This window comes from Atta colombica, unplaced genomic scaffold (assembly GCF_001594045.1).
Source record: "Atta colombica isolate Treedump-2 unplaced genomic scaffold, Acol1.0 scaffold198, whole genome shotgun sequence".
In the NCBI taxonomy this organism is placed as follows: domain Eukaryota; kingdom Metazoa; phylum Arthropoda; class Insecta; order Hymenoptera; family Formicidae; genus Atta; species Atta colombica.
The window spans coordinates 5293124-5310583 of record NW_017259291.1 but is presented as its reverse complement, the minus strand read 5'-3'; the positions used below and the strand labels follow the sequence as shown (position 1 = coordinate 5310583).

Here is a 17460-nt window from a genome sequence, read left to right as displayed (position 1 = left end):
TATAAAATTTATGCGGAAGATATAATTTCCAGTTCCAGTTATTTTGATATATAATTTCAAATTCACCTAATAATAAACTAGGAAAATCAGAATTTATTTAATTTAAAAAAAGTAAGCTCTTTGTGATCTGGAGGTTATTACGAATCGTCGCTTGCGAATAATTAATTGTTAAGTCGATGAACGATTCATTTGTATCAAATGAAAATACATATCTTCCATGACGCGATTCGAAATTTCCGTAAACAATTGGATAACCGTCGCAATTTCAGCGGGGATTCTCTTTCCGCGCGACAATCGTACCGAGAATATCATTGTCTCTAATGACGCGAGATAATCGAGCGAGTTGATGTTAGTGAGGACGATTTCCGATAGTAAATTGAACGCGCTAAAGGCCGTTGCACACTAGTCGATTTTATCAAAATCATTTTGGTCCTCTGCTTTATTGTCTATTTTAAATTCAATAATCTTTACATTCTCTCGTATTTATTCATACTTGGCGGCCTTCAATCAATCGACATATTTTTGCTTTTTACTAAGGCAAAAAATGTAGCAATTATTAAGCAAGAATATATTAAATCAATTAATTTATAGACTAAAAAATTATAATAACAATAAAATTCTTAAAATATTTCAAAATAAATTTAATCTTTGGATCCAAATTATATCCAATAAAATTATTTTAAAATTCTTTTCTTTTATTACAACATAACAGATACAGAGTAGTTGTGAAAATAAAACCATGTTTATATTATGGTAATTTGAGTAAGAATTTGTCATATCATCACTTTGAACACCGGATTAAGCAGTCCAGTCTCGGACTGCTCACAAATGCTCAGGATGAGAACCGCTCGAGACGAGCCTCTCGTCCAACCGGCTAGGTCGCCAATCACGAGCAATCTCGCTACCAACGCCTACCGAACCGACGAATCGCAGCTACTTAAAGTGAAGGCTCGTCTTGCACCTTGCACCTCATATTGTTAGCTTTCTCTCCAGCGTTGTCGCGACCAACCATAAGAGATTCCGTTGTACTGATAATTACGCCTTTTGAACTTTGAGCAAGACACGCATGATGATAAATTACGCGTGTTCATCAAGACGAGCCATGACAGCATATGTACGACCCGCCAATATTGATGTGATAACTAGAAGTACGTCACGTCATGACGCAACGTTTTACAATCGGAGGTGCGTACTATTGAATGATGGAACTTCCTCGCAAAGTTGCGTTGTCGTTCGCAAACGGCTTCTTTGAAACTGACAATGGGAGGCTATACTTCGAAACGAGATTGTCACCAATCTAAAAGGACCGGAAGTTTGATCTTCTATGCTGTCAATAAATACTTTCCAGCAATGCAACTATCGCTATCACATAATAAAATATATTAGGTTGTCCGGAAAGTTCGTGCCGACTAACCTATATAATTTAATAAATGTATACTAAAATTTAAATCTTCTGCGTTTCAATTTTCCTTCAAAATCGGCACGAACTTTCCGGACAACCCAATATATTGTATATCACAAACAAATTGTGCCCAAAATTTGTACATTTTTGTAGTTAATTTTTACACGTTAATTTTCTCACTTCCAATTCAAAATACTAAAGTTTATGATTTTTTTCGCATTATTAAATTCGCTAAATATTGTTTGATTGTTCTATTCCAGACACTCGTTCTGAAAATTATAAAATTTATGAAAATTTCAATTTATGAAAATTAAATACAATTTTATCGAAACTCTCCTTCTTCCACTTAAAAAAAAAATCAAATCATCGCGTAAAACGGAAATTCCAGGTATTAATTTACTTCCCATTCCTCCAGAAGAAAAACGTAATAATTAATGAAAAAATACATCGGGAGCGTCTTGCAGAGTGAAATTTATTCGTAACTGACATAAGTAGAAGTTATTTAAGAATTACCCAACCGCAATTGGCGACTGCGCTTTTTGCATTCGTTGCAGACGAAGCAACATCCATTCCCGCTGACGCAACGCTTATGCGGCTGCCGCTACTTTATATCCGCGATCTAAACAAAAACTAAAAATAAGAGGCGTCGACGTGTCACGTGAAAAAGGATCGGCCACGGATATTTAAAAAGTTCTAGGGTGTTTATTTACTACTGCTAAACGAAATTCAAGCATGCGAGACGAAAATGAGAAATTATCTCTTTCTCTCTCTTTCTGACCGATCATGAAATGCTATGACTATGCGCGATACTTGTCGATGATATATTAGGAAATACATGGTGCTTCGCATTAACCTATCTAATAATATCGTCCGCGTGGCCCTGTAACTCTTACTTAGACAGGTCGACCATCAATCCTGGCACGGTGTCAATGTGACACACAAAATGCGTGTTCTTCGTTCACGACGACCCAATGTTAATTTCAGCTACGTAGCTAACTTATTCACATTCCCTACGCTTCAATCGCTGCTCTAATGTTTTAATGTTATTTTAACCCTGGAGAAAGAGATCAATGAATAACGCAGCAAAGATAAGTGTAAGCAACGAAGAAAATAAAAGGTTATGATGCAAAGAATTGGAGTAATGAGACTGGAAGTGTCTCATGTCGTCAACGTGGAGCGAATATTCTATAATCCGAATTTATAAGTGTCATCCAGATGTTTATTTATTATCTGAAATCATAATATTAATTTTCCTATATTACTCCTTTCGTCCAGCCCAAATTTGTTTGTCTCTAGGTTTTTAAAAAATACATTTACTTTTCAACATCTTTTACAAATAATTTTTTTAACAAGATATTTTAAGAGTGCAGATTGGATTTAATCCTTCTTTATTTCGGAGAATTGAGAGTGAAATTTCGCTTGTGCCAAAAAGATCTAGATTGCAGATGAACAATTAAGGTCTACGTGAAGACTCTTCTACGAAAATAGAAAAAAATTCGAACGGCAGTATCACATCTTACGACAATTCCAAATGAAATGTTATATATTATTTTTTAGATAAAATCCCCTAATTATCCCCTAATTATTTCGAAATAAACTGGATGTGATAAGCTGGATTATGATTAGCTAAAATATCCAAGTATTCGAATATTTCAAACTAAAAATAATTGTTCGAATGGCTGCGGCTCACAAATTTCTTTTACACAAATTAAAAAGATGTATATTAAAGAAATAACGCATAAAATTGCTTGAGCCCGGCTAATTCCGAACTGTACAACTATTTGATTTGTATTGCGTTTCACAGCCAATGGCATCATTAGCATTGTTTGAATACGTCGCAAATTGATTTATGCCTAATTCAAACTATTATTATTATATCACTGAATTTACGCTATAAAGAATAAGTAATATTCCGCTTGTATAGTCATAATTTAATATTAAACGCTAATTTATCTAATAAAATGCTAACAGAAAATTCAATTTAAGATCGTGATCTGCTGATAAATGTAAGGTCGAGTGTTTTGCGATGTCGCGCGTTAGAAATGTTCTAAGTTTAATTAAAGTAATTCACTGTTTTCTACACTGTCGCGACGAATGCAAATTAGAACCTTCGAATTGTCACTTCCGAGAAGCATCATCAGTAGTATTCAAAAGGAATACCATTAAGTGACAATGATATATCGTCCTTCGACGCGAACACGCGAGCGAAATGCGAATTGAATTCGACATGATATCGCGATATGAAATATGCAATTTTATCTCTCTTAGCAACGATATAGTCTGATCTTCACTTCAGCATAATACGTTTCTTATACAGCAAAGTACGTTAATAGTGAGGCACAGAGCAGACATTTGCATCTAAAAATACACGCGTTCTTATATATAGTAATTCTAATTCTTTCGCAATGACGGAAAACATCGTTACATTTTGAAAAAGATCATAGGCATGATAATATTTAATTGTTTATTCATATGAATATACACAAAAGATATTTTCTCTCCATTTGTATGACATAATATTGAGAATATATCTAATGTAATTTAAATCACAATTTCACAATATTATAGAAGAACTTTTACAAGTAAATAAAGATATTATTTTTTAGATACGAAACTTAAAATTTTTGTAAGAATCTTTCGTATATTTTTTGTTATTATTTTTATCTATAATAAGTTTACATGGAAAGAACGATTTTATTGAAGTTTCTAAAAAAGTAGATACAAATCCAAAAATAATTTTGCTAAGCCATCAAAATAATTATGTAGAATGCTTAAACGTTGATGCAAAAAGTTTTAATATTCCAATCAGTTTAAACTTCCTACATAATTATTGTAATTCAAATAAGATTATTTTCAGATTTGTCTAACTAAATTTTTAAATATTTCAGTGAATATATATATCATGTGCAAAACCATGCTTTCTATTAACATTCTGCATTTTAATTTTTTATAGTACAAATCCAAAATATTTTTTCCTAAATTAATATTCAAAATTTACAATGATAAAATAGAATGGCTACGAACTTATCTTGTTAAAATCGTTTAACATTTGAATGTAAAAATGATCATTATAAACATAAAATTATAAATAAACCAACATTTCGGCACCAACAAATATTAAATATTTTTTTTAATAAAATAGACTCATATTTTATCATTGTGATTTTATTCTTGTAGAACCATATTAATCTTTAATTAATTCAAAATTTAATTTCATATAGGTCCTAACTTTCCATTCTCTAATTGTCATGCATTTTATTTAGCATAGTATTATGTAACACAAAGAAATAAACCTCCGCAGATACGCACATAGATACACACGCGCATACAATGAAGCCAAAAGATGCTCATCATGAAGGCTTCCGGACTTCTCTCGGACACGTGCTAACGCACGACAATCAGGGAGTTGTAACGCGATTCTCCTATCGTCTGAAAACTGAACGTACCTTCGCATCTGCTTTAACGCAGGCCGGACCAGCAGAGTGTGCGTGTGTGTGTATGAGAGAGAGAGAGACAAGAAGAACAGGATATTCACTGAAATTCGCGCGCGGTCATACTATCAGCGTACTATTCACGTTTGCCATGAGAAGAAGCGTGTCGCAAGATACAAGATTACAGATGAGAGAGTCAATCAGGTCAATCACGCGTCGCTGACGAAATCAACTTGTCCCCTTATGAAAGAAGATACGAAAAACGTGGACCTCACGATGGTGCCGCGTTACGTACGTGACTGACTGCTCGCGCGAGTAGTATTCGCATGAGTCGGGGTCTCTGTTTCCCTCTCCTGATCACAGAATCAGGGCCGAACTCGCGTACAAGCCAAGCGAGTCGCGAGGCACAGCAAGACACGGCACGGACTCGCACTCGCGTTACGAGCGACCTCGCATTACCTCGAAAAGGATAGCCTGACGCACTCCTTTGAATCGAAATATTCTCAATTTCTGACTGTCCATATCTTAATGAGGAAAAGAGATTCTGTAATAGTTTTTAAGGTCAGCGACTCCAGTTAGTTAACAAACGCGGTTAACTCCGGCACTGCACCGCTCACTGTCAGCCTTGTCCTGTGTCTCTTTTATTCCCAGCCAGATATAGTTCAGCTACTCTCTTTATTTTCTCGGAGAATAGATATATTTGTCACGACTTCGGTCTGCAGGAAAAGGCGTTAATTGAATTCGAGTTTAGGATCAAGCAAAAGTGTCTGTGCTCTTTTGAAATCTAATGAAGATACAAGGTCATGTCTTTGATGTCTTGAACTTATGTAAATGTAGAATCAGTAATCAGTCTCAATGAATATTTAAACTGATACATTAAGTGTATTTACAAACGCTTATTTAATTTAAGTGAAACAATTTTGGTATAATCAAAACAATGAATTTTTATCATCATAGAAGTCGGATTGAATAACTTCATTTATTTTTTATAAATTTAAATACTGAATTTAAATACTGAACTATTTATCTACTGAAAGTCATAATCAAAATATCGATGATATCTTTAAAAATTCCAGTTAACAGTGAAGGATTAATAAGTAGGCATCACAATCTCAAGAAGAGACTGAAGATGCAAAACTCAACAATAAACTGATGGGAAAATCGCTCCTTAAAATCTTCATTGTTGGAAGAAAAAAAAAGGAATATTATACTTCATAAGAAAAAAATCAATGAAGAAAGGAGAAGAAAAACAGCAAAATTGTGATACACAAAACTTTTCGCATTTAACCAGACAAAAGAATAAAAAAGAATAAAGAATTATTGTGAGTTCAACGTACTGATAACAAAAAGATAACGCTCTGACTATTTCAAGAAACAGAAAAGGATGAAATCGATAATCATCTCGTGGCGAAGATCAACAAGAAGACAAAGGGAATTTCCTGGCTCTAATTTTGTCCTCGATGAGAAACTCGATGAGCGAACTTCACGCATTCTGGTATCGTCCATGATCTATACTGAACGGCGACGTCGGCGACCCGGAATGAACTGGTTTTTATATATCAAGGTGTGAGTAGCGTAGCTGACTGCTGTCAAGTGTGTGGTTATTGCGAAGCCGAACGAAGTTTGACGGAGAAACGCGAAAATTATTGAGCACATGCTCAAATTTTTGCATCTGAAGAAATATTCAGAGAGAACTTTCAACCTTTGGCTATTTTCGTGCCAGATTTGAGATCTTCGTATTATTTACACGCCTGGTGACAGTCTCTTATATTAGTAAAAAATCACATGAACTCAAATAATCTCATTGAGCCATTGTGCGGTTCGAGTCGCGATCGATTACTAGCCAACTTGTCGATTTGCATTATTATTAAATGAGCGGACATGATGCTTATATTACCTACTTATTTAAATTAACTTCGCGAATAGGATTATCAACTCTTTTAAGAATACATTTATTTTTTTTTAAGATTGTAAAACTTTGATCATTAATTAAAATTTTATATTTATAAAATTATATTAATAAAAATTGTTAATAAAAATTATGTTTTTAAAATTTTATTTTATTAAATACGTACATTTAATATATAAAAAATTATACCCTTTCCTTCCGTCCCTAAATCTCCATCTTTTTTTTTAAAGTATACATATGTACTCTTTTCTTGTTTCAAATATAATAGCCCTATTCACGAGAAAATTAACTTCATATTGCAATGCGGTTAATCATATACGCTATGTGCGCTTTACTGCAATCATCATAAATTCCAGATTTATATAAAAAATATTGCAGTAACGAGAATAAATATAAATATACGATTTCATATTCATCTCATATTTCACGCAATATTTCAAATTTTATTAACGTAAATTATTAAAGAAATGGAGTTTTCATCTTAAAGTAGTAATATTGCTCATTTTTATATTTTACCTATTCTTGCTTTTGCGTTTTGTACGTAGTTATTTTAAATTATGTTGAAGATACGACAAAAATCACATTGATCCTCAACAACATTTCAATTTTCGAACGAAAAAAAAGTCGATTGAAGATGACAGCGGCAGTTTTTGCGAATGATCGCATAAAATTGCATCCTAATTCTATTTGTGCAAGGAATGTTTTAAAAATATCTCTGCTTGCTAATAATGGTCACGAAATCATATTTTTAAGAGATTTATCTAATAAAATTAAAAAACGAGATAAGCGTACTAATAACTAAGAATAAAGTGTAACGGAAGTATTCAAGTATCCGTAGCGGAAATGCAGTATACCGCGAAATACAATTAAGTCGCCTAGAAATCCGATAAATAAATCGCTACCTATCAATCAATCGATCGACTACTTGAGAAAACCTTGTACGTACCGTAACCTTGGATTTCTTTCCGCTTTGTCTCCAACCTTGACGCACACAAGAAAACAGATGCAACGATGTGCAGCTGCAATGAAAATGAACTTTCTTTACAATATAGCTCAATTTGGCTCAGTTTAAAATCGTACAATATAAAGTCCACGCACTCAACTTTTACACAAAAACACTTAATCCTTGAAACTTCGCGCACCGGAAGAAGTTAAACTTCGTTCTCGCAGATTTTCTGTCTGCTAACGACACACCAGTATAACAATAGTTCTAGTTACTCGGAAGAAAACGTGATTCTTTATTGTGTCTCTCTATATTTTCAACATAAAAATTTCACTACTTTGAATTATTTTTCATTTAATATTTCTCTCTTTGTCTCGAGCGTGACAAATGCAATTTCCCGAGAATTGGCTACGGTTTTGGTGTAAGATAACGAAGATATGTCAGTGAGATGGCAAAAAAATGCAAAGAAACTCGTAGACGTGTGAAATTTAATTCGAAGATAGCACACGATATTATGACAATACGACACGCGTGAGTTACAAAAAGATGTCGGCGCGTCGACGTTCGATCGTGAACTAACCCATTGGAAACGTCAATCGCCTTATAAGTGCTTTATAATCGCCGGCATACTCGTCGGTAATTGTCACGTGACCGCAAATATTTCTCACTTCGACAATCGAAGTTGCCGCCGACGTAGATCCGTCGCAAAACACGCAATAATTAACGCTGCTGTGTTATGTACACGTGTCGTGTTATGTATATTAACGCACTTGCGACTTGTCTAATGAGAAGAAATAAATTAGTCGAGTTCGAAGTTTCATTAGCGATAAAATACTGCAATTAATGCGCGTGCACTAAAAGAAAAGATTGGCTGCTGCAGCGAATTAGATGACAAAATATAGCATAGCATTTTTAATTGGTTGTAGCAGCCAATTAAAAATGCTATGCCATGTTCAGTCAATCTTTTCTTTCTAGATTTAGACGCATCGAGTCTATGCGAGTGCACCGTTCGCTTTCCCGAATTTCGATCTTCGTATTTCGTGTCATTTCAAATTATTATCGCAGAAGCGTCAAACGTGACGTTAACATTGGATTCCGACTCGTTGATGTATAAATGTATAATAGTGATAAACGAATGATGAAATGAGCAATATCGGCTATAAATACCGTTTCCATCTTTATTTTTATCAATTCTTCCCGGTTGTTTAATTTGAAATATCAGTCACAAAATAAATAAACTTAAACCATAATATTTCAACAATATTAACATTAATATTATATAATTTATATGACGCGATAGTAAGCTAATAATAGAAATCGTGACACCGCACGAGAGACACGTACTGCGCTATAATACGTGCCTCGATTATGGGAAGCTCGAGCAGTCGAATCAGGTGAAAATTGTCACACAATTCGTTCACACGATGTGTTTTTTTAAAGGAAATGCACGCATTCGAGGTAGAATCTGCTCACATAGCAGTAAGTGTCACGCGACACGTGGCTGCGACGTGAATGCCCCGTTTACGCACGTGTCTGATACGTTAAGTGTTACTCACGTTTTTATCGTAAGGCCGTCGACTGTAAAAACATATATTGATTATGACACGTTAAATCCGATGTGACACGATGGATCTACGTGCATTTCCTGACATTTTTTTTTACGAGAAAGAAGAGAGGCGTTCATCAACTGTACGGACTATTACGTCAAATTGCAAAAGAATTCTGAAACAATGATAATTATAATATTATTTCCTCATGAATTCAATGATTTTCTAAAAGATCGTGCTACACTTCGATTGGGAATTAATTAAAAAAGGAATTTTTTTCGACGATTGTTTTTTTTTTATAACTTTCGTATTTCCCGCAAGTGAATCTTATTATATTCTGTCAAGTATAAATTTTCCAATTATTCTCACTCGCTAGTATAACATTTTTACGAGGGAAAAAGAGTAAAAATTTATCTTAACTACAAACAATTGCATAAAATTAAAAAAGAATTCCGAACAGATAATAGCTATAACATTTCTCTGGATTCAGTGATTCCTAAAAGATTGCGCTATACTTGAATTAAAAATTATATTGACGACGATAGAACAATCGATTTTTAGAAGCTTAATATTCTTCGTTGTATTTCCCGCAAATAAATCTTAGTGTTCTCTCAGGTGCAATTTTTCCGATTATTCGCCGGTATTTTTATTTTGATGAATGTAGCCGGTGTGATTCAGGTATCTCAGCACGGCGGGATAGAATCTCGCGAGATGATTTCTGAGAAATACATGAAATACGTCATGGGTGTGTTTCAAATCCGTTCGGATCGAATGGATCGTTGGAAAATTTTCCTCTCGCAAATGTCCCGCGATTAAACGGTCGGGTCATCGGAGAATTACTTCGAGTCCAGCAACAAGACGCGTACATCAGCACACACACATATGCACGAGTTTGCACGCATACACATGCACATTAGTGCATGCATAAAATTCATCCGAATGTGATTAGCTCAATCAATTACGCGGTTCGATTGCAGACGGTAGGATAATGAACTGCTACATCCGTCGACTTTATTGCTAATAATCTTTCGGATGTTTATTTAAACCAATAAATGTACGCATTCAATAAAATCTTATGCTTATAACATAATTATATTTTTATTGTCCCATCCTAATTATTGTTATGTTCAATAAAACATAGTAACTTTGCATATATTATTTTGTGTATTAATTAATTTTTTTATAGAAACAAAAATTTTTTTATAATTCCAATTCGAGAATCAATAGGAGTAAACGCGCCATAAATTAAAGATCAATAAAGTAAATGTGCCATAAATTAGAAATTTCAATTTTTATAGAAAAATTAAAAATCATTTATAATAAAATAAAATTAAAATTAATTAAAATTAAATTACATTAAAGTCCTCATGCATTGATGTGTAATAACAGTAGAGCTGTTCCAATTATTTTATCATGTAATATTAGAATAATCTATACATTAAGATTATTTAGATTACTCGAGGATTTAATACACAATTTTTTCATTGAGTAGTTGCAGCATAAAAAAGATTTCCGGATACAATATTACTCTTCAATCATAAAATAAAACTGATAGGAACATCATATTTATTGTTAACAGTGGAATATTCTACTCTTAAAAAAAAAAAGATTCTTAAATCTGGAATAGAATGATCTTAAACATCAATTTTGTACTAAATATTACGACACAAGCAGCATGCATTATAAAATTGGGAAAAGATTTATATATAAACTTAAATTTATATGTTTTCAATATTTCTATTTTTGTCTCAAGATGATAAGTCAATCTTATACAATTCAAGGAAGGAGAATTACATTGATCTATTCTTAATATCGTTTTATTTTACGATACTACGATAAGATCAAGAATATTTTTCGTTTTCTTATCAGAAAACCTTTCTGCGAAGAGAATAATACTGATTATATAATGAAAAATAATGAACAAAAAATAAGAAAACAAAGCTCGGTAATAATCGGCTCATTTACCTGGATCTAACGAGATGATACCGGTCGAGCTTCTCACTGATCGGCTCGCGATGATGGTGCGACTTTTGATGGAATTGGTGACCCTGATTAGTGCGCTGCCCGCTGCAACTCAGGCAACGGCGAGCTCCTTGCCAAACAACCAGCATCACTGCAAAAGAGAATAATAATAATAATAATTAGTCATAATAATGTTTGTTACGTACACAATTAATTCCAGTAGCAAGATGTTAACGTCTTAATAACGGTGACTTTAACATCAATAAGAAGTAATGAAAATATCATCTTGCTACTCGAGCAAATAATAACAAGATAATTATATAATATACACAAGAAACGAAGATATATATATGCAAAAATAAGAAGTTGGCAAAATTTTTGTTAATGCCTCATTAAAATAAAAAAATGTATCATATAAAAAATGAATAGGAATGAACGATCGTCAGCGTGATATTCCTAAAGAGTTCTAATCTTTAGGAATATCACGCTGACATCGAGTCGCGTTTATCTAATCGATCTGATATTGATCTATCATTGCATCTAGTTATGAGAAAGGATAAATGAGTCCATATTAAAAGAAGTAAACAAGAGTACTTCGTTATCGTCGTTTTAAAGTTTCTTGTGAAAAAAAATTGGTAGTTTTTTCTTGATATAAATGTTGATAAATCGAATGCGTCATATAATAATTTATACGTTCCGGGCACGATAAGTTGAAACTGCAACACTTGATATACTCTCGACCTTCGGCCTGACGTTTACGACGTGCACGTGATTTGCAAATTCACGAGTGGGAAGAGCAATCAGCGTCAGTGAATACGCAATGAGTCAGTGTCTCGTCGGGAAACGTCATCTTATCTTCAATTCGGGAGCAACGGTCTTTATCGATCAGTTTAATGAACGTAGCGTAACAATTTCGCAGAAAGGAAATATCTAAAAGACGAGAAAACTTTGTAACAAAATGCAACTCTCTCGCACATTCGGATTTCTGTGATCTCTCTAAATTCTTTGGAGTGGAATCTCATTCTAAAGAGTAAAACTTTAGCCAGTCTTGAAAATAAGTGGCTCAATCTTTAAGATTTTTTTACTTTTCAGAATAAGATTCACTTTAAAAGAATGTAATTGGATTTCAGATGATTCTCAGGGATGTACTACGACTTGTGCGTGTCACTAGTTTTAAATTAGCAGAATAGGACATATGATCTTTCTCTCGGTTATTGAGAAGTTGCTTGACGTTTAATCTCGAGATATTACTATTTATAGAACTTATCGATCCCGTTGGGATCACACTGACGATCGATTCATTTCTATTTATTTTTTACATGCTATATTTTTTTATTTTAATGAGGCATTGATAACAGCTTGATTACAATGAGTTTGTTAAAAACCTCCTTTCCTCTAAAAATTATAAAATTTCGCTTCCGACAAAATTAACATTGCAATTCTCAAATAAGTTTGCGCACAAGCGAAAAAAAAAAGAGAATTTATAAATAATATTCTCAACATAATTACTTATTTGACCTGTTTTTTTCTCTGTCACTTCACGCCTTTCGTTGATAAGACTTCACTTTCTAACTTTAAGATATAAAGTATAATGTATTCTTATTATCTATTCACTCAAATTGATATATACAATTACATTGATATATTCATAAAGATATTTTATTCAAAACCTCTAGATATTGTCTGCAGTCAATTATTTTAAAAAATTGCCGACAAATAAACGGAAAGAATTTGCTGAATATGTAAAAATTAAGCTTATAGATATAGATCTGAAAATAAATTTTTTGAATCATCAAAATAATTATGTAGGATGTACAAATAGATTGCTAGAATATCAAAACTTTTTATTCATCATGCTTGAATTTTCTACGTAACTATTTTGATGGTCCAACAAAATGATTTTCAGATCTGTATGTAGCTAAATTTTTATACTTCAGCAAATTCGTTCTTTCCATGAATTAACAAAAAGTGAGGTAATAAAAAAATAATTAAAAAATCTTGCAATAATTAAAATTAGATTTTTTTGTTCGTCAGATATTTACATAGATTTATAATATATTTACATAGATAAAACGTAGATTGTATACGCGTTTTTCTACAATCGACTATTGTTTACTCTGGCATTCAACAACGATGAACAGAAAGCGCACGCAGAGCTCTCGCTAGCCAGCTCGAATTCTTTCGTGACATCACGGACACGCAAAAATATATATCATAATATCGTAATGCGGCAAAAAGCCTTGGTTGCTGATGCTTTACCGATTGAATGGAAATTGGTCGACGTGCGCTAAATTAGCAACGTTTCGTTTCATTTCCTTTTTCCATTTATTTTCCTTCTTTTTTTCTTCATTTTTCAATCTTTTCGAATATTCCGTTACATCTCGAACGTAAAGAGTACGAGGAAGTGTGATTTAAATTAACGAAATTCCAAAGCGAAAAAGCACCAGGCAACTCCGACTAATCTAATCGGCGGTTGACTCAATTGAAAGAATCGCTGAAAGTAGATTTCATCATATTTCTAACTAAAACGTAACTTATTAGCTATTAACTAATGTTCTTTTTAATGCATTAAATACCATAAAGTTAATAATTCTACCGCAAAATAGCACAAGTGTCAATCAAGTTAACTATGGTTATTTTCTTCATACAAGTGATACTGAGTCTAAAGTTACTCTCTAAATTCTTTGGAATTAAATCTCCAAGAGTAAAAATATTGTCACTCTCATTTAAAATTTCCAAAGAATGAAAATACTACCACTCCAGTAAACAAAAATGGATTGGAAATTTTCAATCCATCCGAATCCGTATTTTAAAATCTATAAAAATAAATTGGATTCCATATAAAAAATTTGTATACGTATAAAAGTTTAAATAAATTAAAACAGTAATTACATGAAATTCTATAGTTATTATTTTAAAATTTTCATACAAAAAATATACGCTAGCTGTATAATAAAGAAAATGTATATATAATATAAAATACACCCAGCAAACAAGAATGGATTAAAATGAATTGAATATGCTCCATGCAATTCCTATAAATGAATAAAAATGCATTTAAAATTGAAAAGCATTTATTTTAATTCATTCGTGAATCAATATTTCTGAAAACCTGAATCCATTTCAATTCATTTCAATTCATTTTCGTTTGCTGGGTACATAAAAGCGATTAATATTTATTAAATTATTAAAAATAAGAAATTTACATATGTAACATTTATTGTACATATTTACGTAAGTCTTTTTATGTTTCTTTTAACTATTAAATGAAGTAGAATTCATGATATATTTTTATGATATAACTTTTTTTAACTCAATTAAAACCAAAAATTTCTTATTCATAATTCTGAATAAAATAGCATTCATGATGTTTTTTTTAAATGAAACAATGGATTTTCTACTTACAATTTTGAATAGTATTCATAGTACCCATTTTAAAAAAATTAAAAGAAAAACTTTTTTTTATTCAATTGGATTGAAAAACTGCATTTCCTATTCAGAATTTTTAATTAAGCAGTATTCACGATACGCGCGCGCGCGCGCGCGCACGCACACACACCACATACATCCACGCACACCCACACCCATACACACACACACACACACACACACACACACACACACACACACACACACACACACACAATATTATATTATTTTTAGAATGAAAAGCATAAAAATACACTCCATGCCATTCCTATAAATGAATAAAAATGCATTCAAGATTGAAAAGGAATAAACATTTGTTTCAATTCCTATAAATAAATAAATATGCATTCAGGATTGAAAAGGATTCATTTTAACATTCATGAATTCGTATTTCTGAAAATCTGAATCCATTTTAATCCATTTCTCGTTTGCTGGGACTCTTGTTAAATAAGAGTGGCAATATTTTCATTCTTTGGAATGAGAGTTCACTCTTTTAAAGTGAGATTCACGCCAAAAAATTTAGAGAATATGTAAACAAAACTCAATAAAGCACACGAACTAGTGTAGACTAAAGATAATAAAAAATTCATTTAATTCTTACTTGTCAGAATTAAAAGGAACGTGCACTCAATTGACAATGAGTTATGACATAAATGAGAATTATCTGAGTTTTGTAAATGGAAAGTAATTTATATATCGATTAATCGAAGTTTGATCGGAGTCTCTACCTTGACTCGATTAAAAATTTCGCAATCATGCATGTCGATTCTTCACGAGGATCGTTGGAAAATCTGCAAGCTAGAAAGAAAAGAAGCACGTGTCGTCATTGTCGTGCGTCACGTGAACGAACTGAACTTCCCTCCTCTTCACGCGATTTGCAGCCACGTTCATATCACTTGCACCTTTTGCCCCCTCCCCCACCTCCTCCTCGCGGACGTCATTACGACTCAATCCACTTCAATTTCAGACTGACACTTACGACCGTTACGCGGAATTTGAACTTACGCGCATGCACGTCCATCTCTCTCTCTCTCTCTCTCTCTCTCTCTCTCTCTCTCTCCTCCTTTTTCTCTTTTGATTTCATTCTCTCTTTGATTTCATTCTCTTATGAAACTGTTACATGTTCACAATATACATAGATATACGAGTATTATACATACCTTGAAAACGTCAAGCTCACGCTATGGCGTCGACGAATGCGTTCTCGTTCCCGAAGGAAAACCGCGACCGGGAGGTCGATTACTTCTCACGAAACACAGACTCGCCGCGCGCACAAAAACGATAATCGTTCGCGCTATCGATTCGCCCGCGATTCGTAAAAAAGTGACGGTAAAAAGGAGCGCGCACGACGAAGAGCGAAGGATTGTTCGCGAAAAACCGGAACGGCAACGAGAGTGCGAGAAGACACACGGGGGCGAGACAGAGCAAGAGTGTGAAGAGTGTCGCAGTCGAGGAAACGACACAAACCACGGCGCCGCGAATGAATAGATGGACGGACGGACACGCACGAAGGTGAATGCCGCACACTCGTTGCACGCTCCGTACGCGAAACAACAGCTAACGATCTATACCGCGCGGCGGACGGCTGCTGACTGTCTGACTGATCGCCGCGGCGGCGCGCGTTGCCGCGCAAATACGAAGTCGGACGCGGAACCAACCGCGAAGCGTCGCGAGCGCGGCGCGTCTTATCAAGGAATGTCCTATCGTTCTAGTCCTTGTTTCTTTACTCCGGATCTACAATAGATGTTTAATGCCCGTATTCATAATCAGACTTTGTACTTAAGGCTTCCTTAAATTTATCTTTAGATGCTCAGCAGCAATGAAATAATTCGTAGAGTATCTAAGAATAAATTTAAGGAAACCTTTAAATATATAAGGCCTGATTATAAATACGAGTATTAATCTTTAAATCGTAAGAAATTGATCAATTACAATCGAATGCGAGGAGAATAATTAACTATGATTCGTCAATTTCTTATAGCTTAAAACTTAAAAACCTGTTATAGATCCGGGCTTACGACATATGCGTAAGGTTTAAGGAAACATGTTAAGAATTACTTGAAAAAATATAGAATTATTCTAAATTTTATTTAAAAATAATATAAAAAAATTAGAGACAGTTTGATCATCTGGATCAAAAGTCACTTCAGTAAGAAGTAATATTTTTTAAGCTCTATAGCAATATATATGGAAATGTATTATAAAATAATGATAAAAATATCAATTTTTTAATATAAGTACTTTAAGAATATTTAATACTTAAAAATTTAGAGCAAAAGGTTAAAGACTCACAACACCTATTCGGGTTTACGCTTTCACATGAGATGTTAAAAGAAACTTACGATTGATATTTGGTGATTATTTTCGCAAAGAAATCTCTGCAAAAATCGAGATGAAACATAATTAGGTCCAGGGCGATATTAATTTCAGGATAGAGAATCATACTGGAAATAGACTGTCAAAATTTTGACAAATTTTCTTGAATAGATTGAATATTGAATTAATGAACAGAAGAGAATGAGAGTTGAAGATAGGCAAAATCATGAGCGAAATTGACATTATCCTTTTGATTTGTTTCTGTTAAAAAAAACTTACTAAAATTTTAGAACTGTTTTCTATAGCTGAACTTAGTATACACTTTTAAAACTTAAAGTGAAATAGATATATGTTTGATGTTTAGCAGAGGCAAGAAAATTCTAGTGCAGGATAAAAACAGGCTTATTACATCAAGTGAAATATTATATCAAGTGAATTAATTAGATGTGATTCAAATTTGTGTGTGTGTGTGCGTGTGTAAAAAAGTGGGTAGTAGTACCTGAAATGTTGGATGAGGATAT

At 33.2% G+C, this 17460-nt stretch overlaps 1 protein-coding gene across 3 annotated transcripts in view; it reads right to left on the bottom strand.

Annotated features, from left to right (window-relative positions):
• The window catches only part of LOC108686985 (trehalase), a 46610-nt gene extending 30407 nt beyond the window's left edge, over positions 1–16203 (bottom strand). For 2 of the 3 annotated variants that reach the window (XM_018192524.1, XM_018192526.1), the window contains exons 1-2: positions 15784–16203; positions 11198–11345 (exon numbers count right to left, since the gene is read on the bottom strand). In XM_018192524.1, the coding sequence (XP_018048013.1) occupies positions 11198–11343 (146 nt within the window). In that variant the 5' untranslated portion in view covers positions 11344–11345; positions 15784–16203. Of the gene's footprint in view, positions 1–4848; positions 5124–11197; positions 11346–15783 lie in introns of those variants that run through there. The other variant, XM_018192527.1, reaches the window with a different exon arrangement.
• Positions 16204–17460: the final 1257 nt, after the last annotated feature.